This window comes from Daphnia magna, linkage group LG9 (assembly GCF_020631705.1).
Source record: "Daphnia magna isolate NIES linkage group LG9, ASM2063170v1.1, whole genome shotgun sequence".
Lineage (NCBI taxonomy): Eukaryota > Metazoa > Arthropoda > Branchiopoda > Diplostraca > Daphniidae > Daphnia > Daphnia magna.
In genome coordinates this window covers 9,846,386-9,863,229 of record NC_059190.1, presented here as the reverse complement: position 1 = coordinate 9,863,229, position 16,844 = coordinate 9,846,386, and the positions used below count along the sequence as shown (strand labels likewise).

Sequence of the window (16,844 nt, the reverse complement as noted above, 5' to 3'; positions counted from 1 at the left end):
CGTCATCGTGTTCGTTCGAAGTAGCGAACCTTTCTCTTTTCCCTTTTTTTTCATTAAAAACCTTCGAGAAACTAGATTCAACTGCAGTTTGTGGACTTAACTCTGCAGCAGTGTGTGGAAGACTCGCAAGTGAACAACACCTCAACGTACTCATCCTAACAAAGACATGGCCGCGTTGCAGCTTGTTATTACATTGGCTTTTCTCGCCTGGGCTCAAGGTATTTCTTGTCTGTTTTCCACTCATTGTTTTCGCTCTTTCAATTGACATTTTCCTGATTCGGAACCCCCCGTTCAGCCAACTGCCCGTACCCGAACGGCTATTTCCCAGATGCCTCTCGATGCGACAAGTTTTTGGAATGTCGTGACGGTGTTGCCGAAGAGGTGACCTGCCCCGATGGTCTTTTGGTGAACGAAAAAGCGGCTGCTTTCCGCTACCCTTGCGACTACCCGAATGAAGTCGATTGCGGCAAGAGAACCGAGCCTCGTAAGTCCAAAATGAAAACAACAATCGATATCATTGGAATTGGATTGCACGCCATCATTTTGCCTTTGATTTGATTGTTTGTAGCCGCGTCTCCGTCGTACGGTAACTGCGCCAGAAAGTGGGGCATGTTCAAGATCGGAGATAGTTGTGGAGATTTCGTCAACTGTGTCGATGGAGTTGAACACCAATTCAAATGTCCCGAAGGATTAGCCTGGCACCCAACCCTTTGGCGGTGCGAATGGCCAGACCAAGTGCCCACTTGCGATGTCGAAGGTATTCATTCATTTTTGGCCATTTTTTTATGAATTCAACGCTGCTGCACAAGCCATACATAATTTTACAAATTTCGATACATTCTTTATTTAACCAATTCTCCTTAATGTTAATGTCAGCATTCCTCGGCTTCAAGTGCCCCGCTGTTGATGAATACGTCGCTGCCACCAACCCCGTCTACCCCCACCCGGTAATCAAACAGCACCGTTAGACGTTTGATTTCCAATCGGCTCCTTAAAAAAATGAAATTGCTTTTTTGATGAAATTAATCAGAGTGACTGCGCCCGTTATTTCGTCTGCGTTGAGGGAAACAAACCACGCCTGCAGGTTTGCGGAACTAGGACCGTATTCGACAAGGCTATTGGCGCCTGCGGAGCACTCGGAGAACGTGCCAGCTTGGTGATTACAATTTTTATACGTTTCTTTTAACTATATATTTCTGACTTTAGCCAGTTAGTTGAGAGTGATGCTTTAAGAACAAATTGGAATGCTAATACTTTGCGTTTCTTTATTTTTATTTAATTATTATTTAATTATTTGTTTTTCTTAATGTTTGTTTAGTGCCAACTACTACCCACCGGAACCAAAAGAGACCACCTACTAAAAACCCTTCCATAAAAAATTTATAGGCCGCAACTTGTATAGCAGGGTCAAGGGGAAAATTGCGAATCGAAATGGATGAAGAGCGGGTCGTATTAACGTATTGTTCTGTCTTATGGTTTACATCGAATACACAGTCTTTTGTCTAATTTTATATCCATATCCACGTATTAATTTTTGCGCGGAACCCGCTGCTGTGCAGCGAAAATTGTTTTGCGCTACCTGCGGAACCGATACATCATCTTGCGTAATGGACGATCATCTCAAAACATCATTCGCGATTTATCAAGTCTCCTTCTTTTGATCTGTCACTGAAGGTTCACTGCCTCACGATGAATGATCGATAACAAATCATGAAGGGTTTGAAAATCTGGAATGACAGGCAGACGGCTAATGCTGCGCTCGTTCCCACAGCCGACTCACCATTAATTCATTGTAGCTGCCATTTTTCTATGAGACGTGAAGTGTATAGGAAAGTCTACCCGACTGTCAACTGGTAGGTGAAAAAAGTTGGCCAGCAAATGTGTTCTCCCTCGAGTTACACAGGAAACTTTGACGGAAAATGTGTCGTAAATTTTTTCCATTTCATAATTATTTATTTTTCTATACCACTTTTATATGTGTTTTTGAAACTAAAAGCAAACTGTTCGTTCGACGTCGAATGGGACTCGGCATCAAACAGCTCAATGCCGTTGTGATACTCGAAGTGCCCACTTTCTCGCTGTTGATAATAGGATCAAAGAATATTCATAATCAATGGATGTAGAGCGTTTATAAAGAAACAAAGGGCGAAAACGTGAGATGAACAGGAGACACATGGAACAAAAGGGTGTACGGTCTCACACACGATTTAAATCAAAACGTGCTATTAGAGAACTTACGTAACGGGGGCTCCCTTTGAATTGAGAACATGCAAATTTTTAGGCGAAACTGTGCATTGATCACGTACACCGTTCATTTGAGTGTCCTTGTTGAAATCTCAAGGACTCTGGTGTTTTACAGCTCTGTTGTAGAAAGGAGGCCGGTGTTCACTTCACTCGGACAACAACGAAATGAAATGATTTGGTTCGCCAGTCGCCACTTGTGTCACTTGACGTTCTTTTCTTTTTGTAAGGCTTTGTTTTTTCTATGCTTTCTGCGGGTCGGTACTCGGTAGATAGCCAACTTTGATTAGTGCTGCCCTGTGTACAAAAAAAAAAAAAGAATTGGATAAGGCACATATTTCTAAGGAAAAAATAAAACGAAGAGAGCGTGAGAATGAGAACAAATATTCCGAAGAAGAACAACGTTTTTGAGTTAAAACTAGAATTGTAATTTAATCTCGTTCGTTGCTGCTGCTGGCGGAACGGGTTCGCATCTGAGGCATACATAAAACAAGCGTTCGCTAAACTTTAGAAAAATGACGAGGAGTTGGTTTTGATCTTTTCTTGGTTTGTTTGGTGCATGATTCGAAAGCCTGGAACTTTGAGAGTCGTGTCTCTTGGAAAAATAGATTGGGCATGCTTCTATTTTATCAAAGGGTCTACACGACTAAATGTTTTGACATTGAGGATCCCGAGAGCGAAGCTCTGCGTCATCGCCAAATAAGATTTAACATGCACTGTTTGCCATTTACCATTCGTTCTTTTTATTGAAATCTGTTTTGTTCTCTCCAACGCTCATTTGTTGGAACAAGGAGGAAAACTACTGACATGTTCCCAGGCAACTTTTCAGGTTATCGATCAGTGCTTTCTGGAGATACAAAGCCATTGACGAATTCACGACTAGCATTGTATAGTTGATCAATATTGGTAGGCCATGATTATACGACTACCTTTCATCCATTGGATATTAGACTACACGTACGTATGTTTTTCAGTATATTGGTACGCAAAACGAGGCATTTGTGTATTTGACTTTATTCGATGTCTCGTAAGCTTTTGAAACTCGCGAAAGACATCGGCGTTAGCGATCGAACAGCACACCACCTTTGGTCCCGATTGATCGGGATTGAACCGAGGTCGGATACCGAAGACAATGGCTCGATTATTTGTTTCTCTCGTTCGACGATGTAGTTCAACAGATCTCGGTCTCAGTACAAGCAACGAAATTCTCTTCTTCGGTGTGTCCACATAATGTTTTCGACTCCTATAGAAATGGGATAATAACAGTATCATCACAAATCATCATATCAGTATCATTCACGTGTTTGTGTGGTGATTTGATACTGGACACCAATCAATCGACGGTCAGATGAGTGACGGTGGTCTTCCTATTAGCCGCGTCCTATGTTTTTTTGCACCTCGCGATTTGATGCCGAATGATTCGACGATTCGGATCTCGTTGATCACCTCCGATTGATCTAATTCCCTATCAGCATTTTATCATTGACTCTATTCAACAAGCAACGGGTGAAACCCATTCACATTTTAGAAGGGCTTACCTTGCAGTTTGGTAAGTTGGTGCAGTTTGCAGCCGTAATTAAAAACCAAAAACAAATGAAGAGGCTATAGCCAACAGTATCAGGAAGACCGTGTAAATTGTTTTACAGCCCCTAATATGTTCTGATCATTTCCTTACCTGAAACTGCGTGGGAAAAAACAAAAAAACAGCGATTCATTTAACAATACGTAAACAGGTTGTTTGGACGCAAGAGGGACGGATTTTATCTTCTTGCGCGGGCTTAAACAAATTATTCTGTTCATATGTGGATCATGTCGTGCTTTTAAGACATTAAAGTGGCATGCGGCTTTTCGGAATTTATAGCGCTGTATAGTGTGTTTTCCACAGCTTTTTTCCTATGTAAATTTTAATTAAGGGAACAAAAAGAACGAGGACATGTGCAAACCAAAAGCATTGGATGCCATCGCGATTCGCGGTAGATGCATTTATACGGTTAAGTGGGACATATTTACGTTCCATAGGGAATCGGCAAATTTTGAAAGTATTCGTTAGCTTTTCTTGTATATATACACGTTAGAAAATGCCGTAAGAGGGTGCATGTTTATTGTTAGCCTATAATTCCCTTTTATATCCATTTTTCTCAGCATCTTCCCCTTATAGTTTCTTTACCTGCTGGAACTGCCAACGGCTGGATATGTTCATGCCACAATTATATTCAGTGAAAATATCTCACGTGATCCGCTTACGTTGTTGTTTGCGTCCACAACTAGTCCATGAAAAAAAAAAAAGCTCAAGTGCCATAGCGATTCAAGAACACTGTTGGCATGCAATCAGTTTAATGCCTTTTTTTATTTTATTTATTATATTCTTCAGCCTAAACAGAGACGTCGATTGGGGAGGAAGCGTTTACCTTGCTAAGGATGGCAGTTCGTTTATTGTGAACAATCGTATTATTCGCCCATTTAGACGTCGATGGGTTGAACGCCTCGACTCAATTTGATTTACTTATAGCGCCAAATTCACTTCTGTTATCAGGGATGTGGGCGAATCGAAAAAGAGCCTCTTATTTCTCGTTCGGCTTTTGTCTTGATCGACATCGTCAGTAACCTTTTGTTTCCATTTCCGGGGTAAGCGCTTGTTTGAACAAACCCCATCTTATATCCGCTGCACGTCTTGGAGCCCGGCGGGGTACATAAGGGCAAAACTCCAATGATGTGCCTCTCTGTCCCAATAGGCCATAGTCCCGAGTTGCTGCCTTTGCCAACGAGTCCCGGATTCCCTTCTCCGCCCTCTCGCTCATTCTTTTCTCAAGCTGCTCCCCATGAAAGTTTGATCGTCGAGTTTTCCCATTTATTCCTGCATTGCGCTGCACTTGCTTTCAGTCGAAAGCCCGACACGCAACCGACAACAGCCCATCCGTGTGGTGTCCAGTGTTTTCCGTGTGGGGATGCCTTTGTCGTGCGTGTGGATTTCATTTCCCCTGCTCAGCATTTATACGTAGACGAATTCTACTTTGAAGGCTGATTAGTTCTCCTTTTATGCTTCGTCGCTTTCTCACTTGCTCGGCACAGTTCCATTGGGGAATACAGTTTCGTCAATCATATGGAAACGTGAAACCGGGAATTTTTGGAAGACAATTTCAACTTTTAGGAACTCGTTTGTTTCGTTTTTCGCGTTTATTTTAGGCTTCAATTGAACGACACCGAAGGTTTATGCAAAAAGTGGTACGTCAGAAATAAAACTATACTTTCAAAGGAAGGCTTCGAAGGTGTTGACTGTTGATCAGGTAGGTCACACAAACCAACTGCTATACTCGTTTACGCTTCTGTCAAGAGTGATGAATCGTGGGCGTTTGTAGTGCGACTGAATTAATAGCATAAAGCAAGTTCGCAAGCTGCTCTTCAACGTGGGTTTGCTGCAATGCTTGTATGTACCATTGAATCACCTAAAAGAAGCGCCATTTGCTGAGATTATGACAAATTAACTAGTGTCTCATTTTCAATAGTCGGTTTACATTATGTTAAGTTTCCATCGAATTCTTTGCTCGAGGAGGGCGTACACAGTCATCAACATACGTTTCTAAAACGAAATCAAATAAGAACGGTAGACTTATATTGGTTGAACCATTAATGAGTGTGAATAAAGCGAACCCCGCCGCACTTAATACCGCCAATGAATTATTTGATCTTCGCTTTTTGCGTGACTATTTCAACACCTTCAACTCCATCCGTTTTCTAAAAGGCAATTTATACATACTGCTGCAGAGCAAGAGTCAAATGTGTTGCAGGCCAATAGTAAAGTCGACAATCGTGTTCGCTAAACGAACACATAAAGCGGTGTCGGTCGCTGACGCAACATCTGACCTGTATCGCCCTAACCCTTTCGTGCCATTTGGTTGTCGTCTGACGAGCCCTCGCAAAGTTCCCGACCAGACATTATTTCACGTCTTATGGTTTCATTACGCTCGCTGTGCCGTTGGATCAATGCTGTTCAGTCACAATCTAGCACGGCCTATGCCGACTTGTATTGCAGCCCTGTTGGTTTTCTTCTGCGTATTCCAATACGATGGCCAAACTCTCCCCAGGTAAATTGCTGATACGGGTCAATAAGCTTGTCTTTCCGAAAATGCCGCTGATGGTCTTTCATATTTGAATGTACGTACAATCATTCACCTATTGATGGGTCAATCCAACATGCAAAACTCACATAATGTGTTCGATTTGATTCGCCGCTGGACACGAGGATTATGCATCAATCGTCATTTCCAAATACTCCAATAGTCGTCAAGTTGCTTGGCACACGATTTTTCCTTACTGGAAATCAGCCATTCAGCATGCAGGATGTCCATCGACTGCGTTTACTTTTATTACAGTCGTTTTTTTTTTTCATTTTTGTTTCATTTTTACAAATTACTTACAACTTAACTACTAAAAAACAACAATTCCTACCATCCGTTTTTCCACAGAAAGGGTCACGGAAGAAGCATGACGTTTGTTACCATGCAAGGACTTTGACTGAATCTCTGTAAACGATTTAGAAGTGACGCACTTTTCATTTCGTATAAGACGTTGACGCGGAGAAATGATATACGCTTTCCTGATTTTTGTCTTTAGGAGCCGGCAAAGACTAGGACCGATACATCTTACATGTCCGCCATGGAAGATCGTGTTTAATTTTGGCATAAGAAGATGTGCCACGCCGAGTCTACATTCACGTCTTCATTAGCGACGATGCATAAGTTGGCTGTCTTGGTAGTCGTCATCTCTGCAGCTTCAAAGTCATTCGCTCTCAATTTAGGTACATTTTGTTGCGGCAAGAGGGGAGGGTGGGGGGATTATTGCATCTATCACGGTGACTTTAGACCTACAGCATGCAGACACTGTTAACTGGCAATTACTGCAGTCACCTTTAGGCTTCAAACCTATAGACTGCTGAAGATGGAAAAATTGGCATTATCTCTTCAATTGAACTTCATACCCCTTTTTTTTATTTGTTTTTCTTTAATCGCTCGTTTGGATTGAATTTATCGAACGGCGGAATAAAAATTAATATTGTAAACTTATGATAATATTTCTTGCTGCTGCTGTCTGTCATGTTAAAGGGAACGCTGACAGAAATTGAATTAGATCACGCTAGTTTTTCAAATGCACTTGTTGTATAAGCTTATTAAACTGCATGCTGGAATGCATTTGCCGGCATCCGCGTAGCTTGCCAAAGGAACGAATTAACTTATTTTCAATAACGTGTGATTTTTATAGATTCGTGCAACGCATCGCTCGGCCTCGAATCGGGCTACATCAAAGATGCGGCCATCACGGCCAGTTCATCTTACGATGCCAGCAACGTCGGACCTCAGTTCGCTCGGTAGGTATTAGAGAATCATGTGCGCCTTTGTATACGTTAACGATTATTGAAAATGCGTTGCACGTTAAACATTTGACAACCTACAATGAGCTTGTATTATTGCTTACAGACACGTACAGTACGTAAGTGCCTGCTAAGTAAATTCTACATCTTGATGCTCTATTTTTTTGTTTTGTGCGCGGTTGAAGCGATAAGATAATTGAATTGAAACCAAAGAACAAATTTCGCTCCGTGCCGTACCCGCACAGATTAGGATTTGATGAAATTTAGGAAAATAATAGTTATCCATGCGATTGTACATTTCTTGCTTTTTTTTTTATTATTTCTAACAATTCTAACGTAATCACAAAATGTCCAAAAATAATCGATTTTGTTGTCTCTATTTATGGTTGGATTTTCGTGGATGACGTCCAACTAGAATGAAAGGGCGCTATGAGTAGTCTACACTGACGAAACAGACCATCAGCAACCCACATTACTTTAGTCTACTGTGCGCTCTTGTGCTACAGATTTATTATTATAAGCTTACACCTACAACGAAAATCGTCTGTTCCAATCTCGCCGTAACCAGTGTGGGTTTTCTATACGTATATACACGGCTATATTTACAAATGCCCGTAAATCAACAAAGTGCTCTTTTCCGCAAACTTGTGCTGGTCTTAGCGTGTACACGTCGAGCAAGAGACGTAGATCATTCTTAGTGTCCTTGCTTTTTTTAACTGTACTTTTTCACCGGTTAATGGCTGGACTAAACTATATATACCTTATTGTGCGACCATTAAAAAATATATATATAAAATTAACAGATTAAACAAGGACAAAAATGGAGGAGCGTGGTGTCCCAAACAGCAAGTGATGCGCGGAGTCAAAGAATGGATCGAAATTGACTTGAAAGCGATGCATGCCATTTCTGCTATTCAAACGCAGGTGAATTGGCGCAACAACAGCTCGAAAACGAAATGGAATGGAGTGTTTAAACGATCTGATAATTTAATAGGGTCGCTTCGGCAATGGACAAGGTCAGGAGTACGTTGAACACTTTAAAATCGAATACTGGCGGCCCGGAATGGAACGCTGGGTCCGCTATCGAAATCAAACGGGCCTTGAAGTATGAGAAAAATATATAATCTACATACATATTACATTTTTCGCTGTTCGATATGAGCGCGTTAACCGTGTTTTTACGCACAGATTTTCGCAGGCAATACCAACACCTACATGGTGACATCGAATGATTTAAACCCAGTTATACTCGCAACCAAGATCAGGATCGTCCCACATTCTATACATCGTAGAACAGTGCGTAACAGATATGCGTATTTTCACAAGTCTTTAACCATGAATTTTTTTAATGATTGATGAAATCCAAGGTCTGCCTTCGTCTGGAGCTATCCGGCTGTCAATTTGAAGGTAAAAATTCAACGTTTCTTTTTATGTCATAGTTCGTTGTATTACCTTTAGCTTCTACTAGGAATCAAGATATTTTTACATTATCGTCATAGAAGTTTATGGTGATTTTTTCAGTACTTTCTTTATGTTGTTTTGAAACTAAAAGAATTTATTGAGCGATGAAGATTTGCCAATAATCATTCGTTGTTTTTTCTTTCAGTTTCCTTCCTTTGTTTTCAAATCCGTCTAAATGTACAATTTTTATGAGATAATAGCTAGACTTATTGGAATTCTTAGAAAAACACATTTTGCCAATGCAAAACTGACATGTAAAGCGATTTATTAATACAGCAGGAGTTGTTAGCTATTCAGCTCCTCAAGGCGATGTTTTCCGTAGCGTTGACCTGATCGATGAAAGTTATGACGGAATAATAGAAAATGGATTTCTCAAGGGTGAGCAACAATTTCTTAGATTTTATTCCTAGACACACACACACACAAAAGTCTGTGCATTCAACAAGTAAAAATGAAGATCACTAGCATGTTTTCTGTTTTTATTTTTGTTTTTTGTATTCGATAGGTGGACTAGGCCAGCTCACTGACGGACGCGTTGGAAGTCACGGCGTCGATGATTTTGGTAAAATCAAGTTGTCTAGCAATGCCCAATTGTCGAAACAAAACTTCATATAAATACCGCCAACTATAGTTTTACAGCTACAGTGGTTTTGATTCAATAAAAGCAAATACATAGTAGTAGCTACATGGCTATTTTTATTTGACAACAGGTTACGAATGGGTCGGCTGGCAGAATAAAACGAACGCGCCTCGTCTCAGCCCCTTAGAACTGACTTTCGAATTCCAGGGGGTCCGTAACTTCTCGCGAATCGATGTCTTTGCTAACAACGACTACCACAAAAACATCCAGGTAGGTTAGGGCAGTCTCAGTGCGCACAGTGCTTCTTTGCTGACCCTGTCACGCTCTACATGCTATGCAATGCAGCTCTATTGATTTTACCTCACAAAGACCTGAGCAATGCCCATCACGCCCAACTATATCTAACCACCCTCCCCTCTCGCCGCAAAGGTATTGCTTGTGTATAATGGTGGAGAGCCAGCAAGCCTGATCGATGTGCAAGGTGGGGAAGAAAAATCGTGTGGGGTTTCCTTTCGATTAAATCTTATTTTATAGTGGAATGAGTGAGACAACCCTTCGTTTAAAGCAAAGTCCTACAGGGGAAAGTGAACAGACTTATTCGAGTTATACGGATGCTTTAACATCGGCCGTATAACTATATTCACCTAATGCGCTGATTCCAACTCGATATAGTCTAGTATGGTCCAGCATCGTCAGAGCAGTAATTGAATTAGTCATCTCATCAGCTTTGTTTGCTTTTCCTGTTCGAAACGGACGGCCTTGCTTTTGTCCACCAGAACTTTCATAATTGAATTGATTAAAGCATATAAGCCAAATTTGTCTTTTCTTTTGGTTCATTTATTTAATCGCAATTAAAGCTTTGTCAACGATTGACGATTGTTGAGCATTTTATTTTTAATCGTGTTTTTTGTTTGTTTTGGTTTACCAGGTGTTTTCGGAGTTGCGAGTTCTTTTCAGCATTGGTGGTCGCCAGTTTCCTTCCAGTAGCTGCGTCATTTATTCCTACATGCCCGACCGTTTCCTGGCCGATGCCCGCAACGTATCGATCCATCTGGGCTTTAAAATGGTATACCATTCTAAATTTCTCGATAATTGCCTATTCCCTTTGGATGGTTACGCTCCATCAACCATTCCCATCACATTTTCTTTGTCGCGTCAGTTCACCTACATATTAATAATCTCCATTTTTTAAAATTGATTAAGAGGTCATTATGAATTGGTTACAGGCGCGCTATCTTAAACTGCAGTTTACTTTCGCCGCGGAGTGGCTTGTCATCTCGGAGTTATACTTTACGTCTGGTAAACCTATTTACAACTTTATCCTCATTTGATACGTTTAATTTTAGAAGAAAAAAAAAATGACATCAACATTTAGCTAATAGATTATTGGCTTACACCCCGAACAATATTGGTATAGTGTCAAAATCTGTCCAAGTCTTGCACGAACTTTTGAAAAGAAAAAGACGATCGTCTTGACGGATGAAGCTATAACTTATAAAGTCTCGCGTCTTAATCGTATCTTCTTCCTTCGGTCCGTCTGGTGCAGAACAAATCGATGGAAACTTTAGTGATGACGTTCGAGTCAGGGGACGCCAAACGGACGAGGGATTCTTACAGCGGGACGCAGTAGCTCACATCAAAACGTCAGAAATCGAAGACAATGGTAAGTCACGAGACTATTCCTTACTTCCTAACGTGTTGACAGCTGCTGTGCCGTCTTCGTAGCTATAGTCGCATTTGATTCTACTTAAATTTACTATCAACTATGTCTTGTTGCAGAGTCATTTTTAATGTGAATCTACCGTCGGTACAATTAGAGTTCGATAAATCAATGAAATTAAATCTTTCAATAACGCATTTTGAATTGGGAGTGGAGGAACCAAATCCAAATGGACGTCAACTGTTGCATGTGTTTTTTTTTGCTTCTCTGTTCCAGTTTTGGCCGAAAGCGACACTCATACGGGAATCATTATCGGAGTCATGACTTCAATCATCGTTGCATTGGCACTCGCACTCGCCATCATCATTTCTAGAAGTGTACACAACGTCAGACAAACCGTAGGTCGATCAGTTCTATCTCCGCCGTTTGGAAGAACAAACCCGGTAATCTAACCTCCTGTTTTACGTTGAACACGAACATTTTTTTAATGTTGGCCCAAATAAAATGTTTCAAATGTTGATCCTTTTTAAACGTTTAGCAGAATTTGGGTTTGGTTGCAGAACACAACAAATTAGAGACACATTTGGGAACGCTCAATTATTCCAATCACGAGCCGGCGATCTACTCCCCCATTGGTCAGCTCAACGCAACGGATTCAGGTAGAAACGGTTCCTCTACGGAAAATTCTTCAACAGTTTACAACGAGCCATTCTCGGACGACTCGTGCTCTGTTTGTTCAACCCGGAAACCGGAAACGATGTCAGATCCGCCAGTCAGGAAAATCGTTCCAGGTACTAAATAGCGCGCATTGAAATTTAGGCACTTGGATTTTAATAAAAACCTATATTAGTCTATAGAATGACAGCAGAAGCTGTGAAGAACTCTATAAATATTCTTTTAACTTGTTATTTTTATAGCCCAACCGGATTACGATATTCCGATCCATTCAGGTCAAACTGAGCGTAACACGATCACGTCACCGTCAGTGAACGTCTCCTTCATGTCCCGGCTCTACACGCATATGAATTGCATCTCGAATTCTGCCAACGAAATGCCGCCATTCTTTTCGTCAGACATGGGCGGATTCTACGCTACGGCAGACTTGTTGCAGCAGCAAAGTGAACAATCATTAGCACGTTGCACGTACAAACGATTGGCCGAAATTCCTTCAACGACGTTAAATCGCCTGGAACATTTATCGAGCGGGCAATTCGGCGCTGAGGTTTACTTATATTTTCACCGTTTTTTTATTTTTTACATCAAATTCTAACAAAAAGGGTGATAAGATAAAAGGGTAAAACAAGTTGCCATATGAAATCGCAATGTTTGACATTTTTTTTCCCCCCCTTAAAAAAAACTCGAGGTTGGATATCAACGATTTTCATTGGCCACTTGATGTTTAATAGAAATCACCGGTGCGTGTAACTATGGTAGCGCTGCCGTTGCTAAGGCACACCGTGAATTATATAGGGACTTATCGATCTATCACGAGAGATAGAAAGAACTAGCAGTAACATACCCACACTTAGGTTGTTGGAAGAAATCTCAAATCCGTTCTTGTTTGTGATTGCAGGTATATTTGTGTCAACTGACTGATGACTCAACGACAGCAAGCGTAGTCACTCGTCACTTCCCGTCTTATTGGACAAAGTAATGATGACACATTAAACGTATAGTTCAGCTTACTACCGCCCTCTCTAATAACACAACGACAAACTCTTATATTATTGTAGAGTATCAACTTTACGAAGCAGCAATAAGACCTTCTGTTATTGCACAATAGATTGACCTTGTCTTTGACATTTTGACAGGGCCGACGTGGATAAGGAATGTCAAGCGCTAGGCGGACTGCGGCACGACAAACTGTTACCGCTTCTCGGCATAGTGTCGTTACAGCATGCCGAAGACGGGGTTTCTTTAGTGTTTGCCTACGGAGGTGTTGGGGATATGTACCAGTTTCTGCAAGATCATGTCGCAGAAACGTCGTCCCTCAGTGAAAGGAGCCTTAGGTGAATACCGTATATATAATACCATCATTTCTATTTGTGTGTGTCTTTCTTTTTGACTGAACGTGTGCCAATAATCGGAATAGCTACGGATGCCTTATCTACATGGCGAAGCAAATTGCGGCCGCGATGGAGTATTTGGAAATTCGGGAAATCCCTCATCGAGACTTGGCCGCCAGGTATTCAAAATAATTCGTTAAGCAAAACAGACACTTTACATCGTGTTCCTCGGGGTGGGTGGTAGAAATTGTCTTGTGGAAGCCAATTACGGAGTAAAAATAGCGTCTTTCGGCATTCATAGCAAACGATATCCAGCCGATTACTTTGCGATGGACGACGGTCGATGCGTTCCTCTTAGATGGATGGCGTGGGAAAGTGTTGCCCTGGTAAGAATTGCTTCGTAATTAACCTAATATATATCATCCATTAACAGATTTCAATGCTCTGTATATAGCGAAAATATAGCTCAGCTAGCGACGTCTGGTCTTTTGCGGTTCTCTTGGTAAGAAATTTCTTATTTGTATACACAGAAAACGATGAAAATGCCAAAGATTAGTATGTGACTGAATTATTGATTTTTTTATTTTCTAAATCCAAGTGGGAGATACTGACATTCGCTCGGGATCCGCCCATAGAGGCTCTAACGGACAAGGAAGTGCTTAATTTGCTATTGCATTACCAACAGCATGAAACGGGATTCAACGAGGTTAGCTATACCGTTATAACGTTGTGCGATTAGAAAGCCTTATTCATGCTGATTACTCAAATTAAATACCTACCCCATCAGCTAGACAAGTCAATCTGAAAATTTTCAATCGTACAATAAAATTTATTTGATTCTATTTTCGGCTATTTTCGACATCACAAACTTATGTAGATGCTGCTGGCCAGCCCGATCCTTTGTCCCAAGGAGATTTACGACTTGATGTGTGAATGTTGGAAGTGTAACTCTAACGACCGGCCAACGTTCAAGGAGATCCACATGTTTCTGATGCGTAAAAATTTAGGTATGGCTATTGCAAAGTCATATATATGTTTTTCATTGTAACTTCTTTAAACGTTTATTAGGATACCATCCCAGCGACAGATAACCAAGCCAAAAGTGACATTCGCCAAAAGCACGAAGCTGAAGCAGTCGGTGCATCGGCAGTCTCTCAAATTACAAAGGGAAGGCTAAGTCAACGACCATCACATTATCTGATTTTGAAAACTATGTGTCTTCAATAGTATTACGTGAAAAGTGATTGTGCTTCTCTCAAAATTTAACTGCAAACTGTGTAGTACAAAGTAGGCTACATCATGCGATTGTCTTAAGGTAGGGTATAGGACTACAGTGAGGCCTTGTTCTCATTGATCCTATGTCTCATCAGTAGTTTTTTTTTTTTTTTTTCAAGTTGTCATTGAAAAGTTCTTGGCACAGTATGGATTTTCCCTTAGTTATTTTTTTGGGAGATCGTATTCTACCCAGTGTTGGAGGGCTAAAGAAAAAAAAGTCCGTTGCTGTCCTCTAGCTAATTTGGGGAATTGGCAAAAAGGCTCGAAACTTCTTAGCATGGACTGCATTTTTGTCACTAAAAAAAAAACGAACGTTATTAGCTAAAGTGACAAGTTACTCCAAGTGCCAGTAAAAGAATGATAATAACCAAAAGAAAAAAGAAAAAGAACTCAAATGACACTCGAACTACCAGCTAACAGAAGTCCGCAGATGTTTGTGGTATAGGGGCTATCTACAGGCACATAGTTGAATTAACTTCGCAAATATGTGCGGAGTTCATATTTCCTAAGCTTTGAAAGCCGAGGTGCAATAGGATTTCAAGAATCCACCCAAAACGTGTTGTTTGCATCCGTACCCTATACAAACACCACTATAATCATGTTTTAGCGGTTTTTTATGCAGTTGGCGTAACACCCACGAAAACTGTCCACAATTGTTTAGTTTTAAGTTTTCGAACTGATGTATGATGCTCCGCTTTTGCACCACGAGTAGCTAAAACATGTTCACCTGGTAGCTATTTCTAAATCATTCTGAAGCCTTTATTCTAAAGAGCATATTGTACGCGTCAGACTATATCATTTGTCTCACCTTGGCACAAGGTAAAGCAGATTATTTATGCGAAGGGTTTTATTTTCCTCTGTTTTCTTATAAATTCCTAAGCGACTAGTGAATTTTCAGAACAGTTATTATTGTCGTACTGTAAACATTCACGATCCCACAAACAATACATTAAGCCTTCCAGAGTGTATATCGCATCTTTCGTGCATTCGCTAATTACACGACACACGCTGCCTCAGTTTCGGATTGGATTTCCTTACCCCGTCTAATTATACAAACCAGAAACCAAAGCTTGGTACTGCTGCTCTTCGGGGACACGAACAATGTCGTATGTTCTCCCATATTCAAAGGGAAATTAAATGGACCAGAAAAGCGGAGAACGATGGCTTTTCTGCTCCAGTTCTACTGTATAGATTAGCTGTTAGACCGCATGTACTGTAAAAATACAAAACATAAGTGTCGATAGTCGGATACGGAAGTGTTTCTGCTTTCTGCAGATGGTCGTATGAAACAGGGAAGTCTCGGCTCCTACCATTTTTAACACGTTTTTATAATTACGTTTTTGCGTCCCCTCTCTTTCAACTGGCTATGTCGGCGACGCGTCGCCAGCTTGCGGAGCCCTTCTTGTATGGCGCACGATGGCACATATAGTGTCTCATGTCTATTGACTTGTCACATACTTATCTGGCGGAAATGAAAGATGCAATGACGATACGAGTGACGTTCCCCCTCATCCAGCAGCCTTGCATTACCGATATAGACACAAGAAGCTTCAATGTTGTGAACCCATATGGAAATAAAAGTAAAACAATAAAATCTATATTTTCACAACATTTAGTTTTTAGTAAACGAGTTCATCGCAATGATCGACAATTGATGATATCAGGTTCCACATATTTGCTACGACTGGCTCTGAGAAAATGATAACACCCTTAGGTTTTCGACAGTACCTGTGTGACCTCGAGAATGCGAAACTTGATTCACAATAAAGATGATGTTGACGATTCTAAATTTTCGTCACAAACTAATGAGATGCATGAAATAAAAATGATGACTTCTTCGGAACACAAGTGTTGGTTATATTCGCTCGTAAATAAACTTGGTAGCATCACGTTTGCGTATAGGCAAAAAATAATGAATGATAATGGACGAATAGGTGATGCGTCTATAGCTGCAGAAGCAAACCACGTAAATGTTTAGAAAGCCTAATTAAGAGTTAAAGCAAATAAAATTGGTCACACCAAGCCGTTAATCGATTGGTTCATTTTATTTTTAAAATATTGCAGATCTGACTCAGGAGGACGACGAGTTCCGAAAATCTGTGTCGTAGTGTACGTATTCAGGACTAAAAAATTTACACGGGTTAGAAATATTCTACACAAGTTTTTGATGAAATTTAAAACAGAATTTACGTAAGATTCGCGGAGTTGAAAACCCCCCGGCTGACTTTAGCGAAGGAACGCTTTAATCAGCCTCTG

The 16,844-nt window shown here is 40.8% G+C and overlaps 2 protein-coding genes across 6 annotated transcripts; both read left to right on the top strand.

The window, feature by feature from the left end:
• Window positions 1-56: 56 nt before the first annotated feature.
• LOC123476029 (protein obstructor-E-like) lies at window positions 57-1,511 on the top strand. Its single transcript, XM_045179395.1, is given in 7 exon segments — window positions 57-218; window positions 296-484; window positions 569-757; window positions 877-947; window positions 1,031-1,135; window positions 1,137-1,156; window positions 1,319-1,511. Coding segments are annotated over 7 exon segments (669 nt in total). The 5' UTR covers window positions 57-166; the 3' UTR covers window positions 1,362-1,511.
• Window positions 1,512-5,086: 3,575 nt separating this feature from the next.
• Window positions 5,087-15,556, top strand: LOC123466264 (epithelial discoidin domain-containing receptor 1-like). 5 transcript variants are annotated; one of them, XM_045178811.1, is made up of 24 exons: window positions 5,087-5,525; window positions 6,853-7,036; window positions 7,498-7,603; window positions 8,410-8,530; window positions 8,601-8,711; window positions 8,795-8,902; window positions 8,974-9,013; window positions 9,347-9,445; window positions 9,573-9,629; window positions 9,778-9,917; window positions 10,576-10,713; window positions 10,874-10,946; window positions 11,194-11,310; window positions 11,584-11,750; window positions 11,846-12,098; window positions 12,225-12,529; window positions 12,881-12,957; window positions 13,119-13,316; window positions 13,400-13,492; window positions 13,558-13,699; window positions 13,768-13,815; window positions 13,912-14,019; window positions 14,191-14,320; window positions 14,382-15,556. In XM_045178811.1, exons 2-24 carry the CDS (start codon window positions 6,928-6,930, stop codon window positions 14,402-14,404), a joined length of 2,763 nt encoding a protein of 920 aa, XP_045034746.1. In that variant the 5' UTR covers window positions 5,087-5,525; window positions 6,853-6,927; the 3' UTR covers window positions 14,405-15,556. The 5 variants fall into 5 exon arrangements, with proteins under 5 accessions (XP_045034746.1, XP_045034743.1, XP_045034745.1 ...); XM_045178808.1 differs by having other exon boundaries at window positions 5,088-5,463; window positions 9,344-9,445; XM_045178810.1 differs by having other exon boundaries at window positions 5,088-5,525; window positions 9,344-9,445; window positions 11,849-12,098.
• The last annotated feature ends 1,288 nt before the right edge of the window (window positions 15,557-16,844 follow it).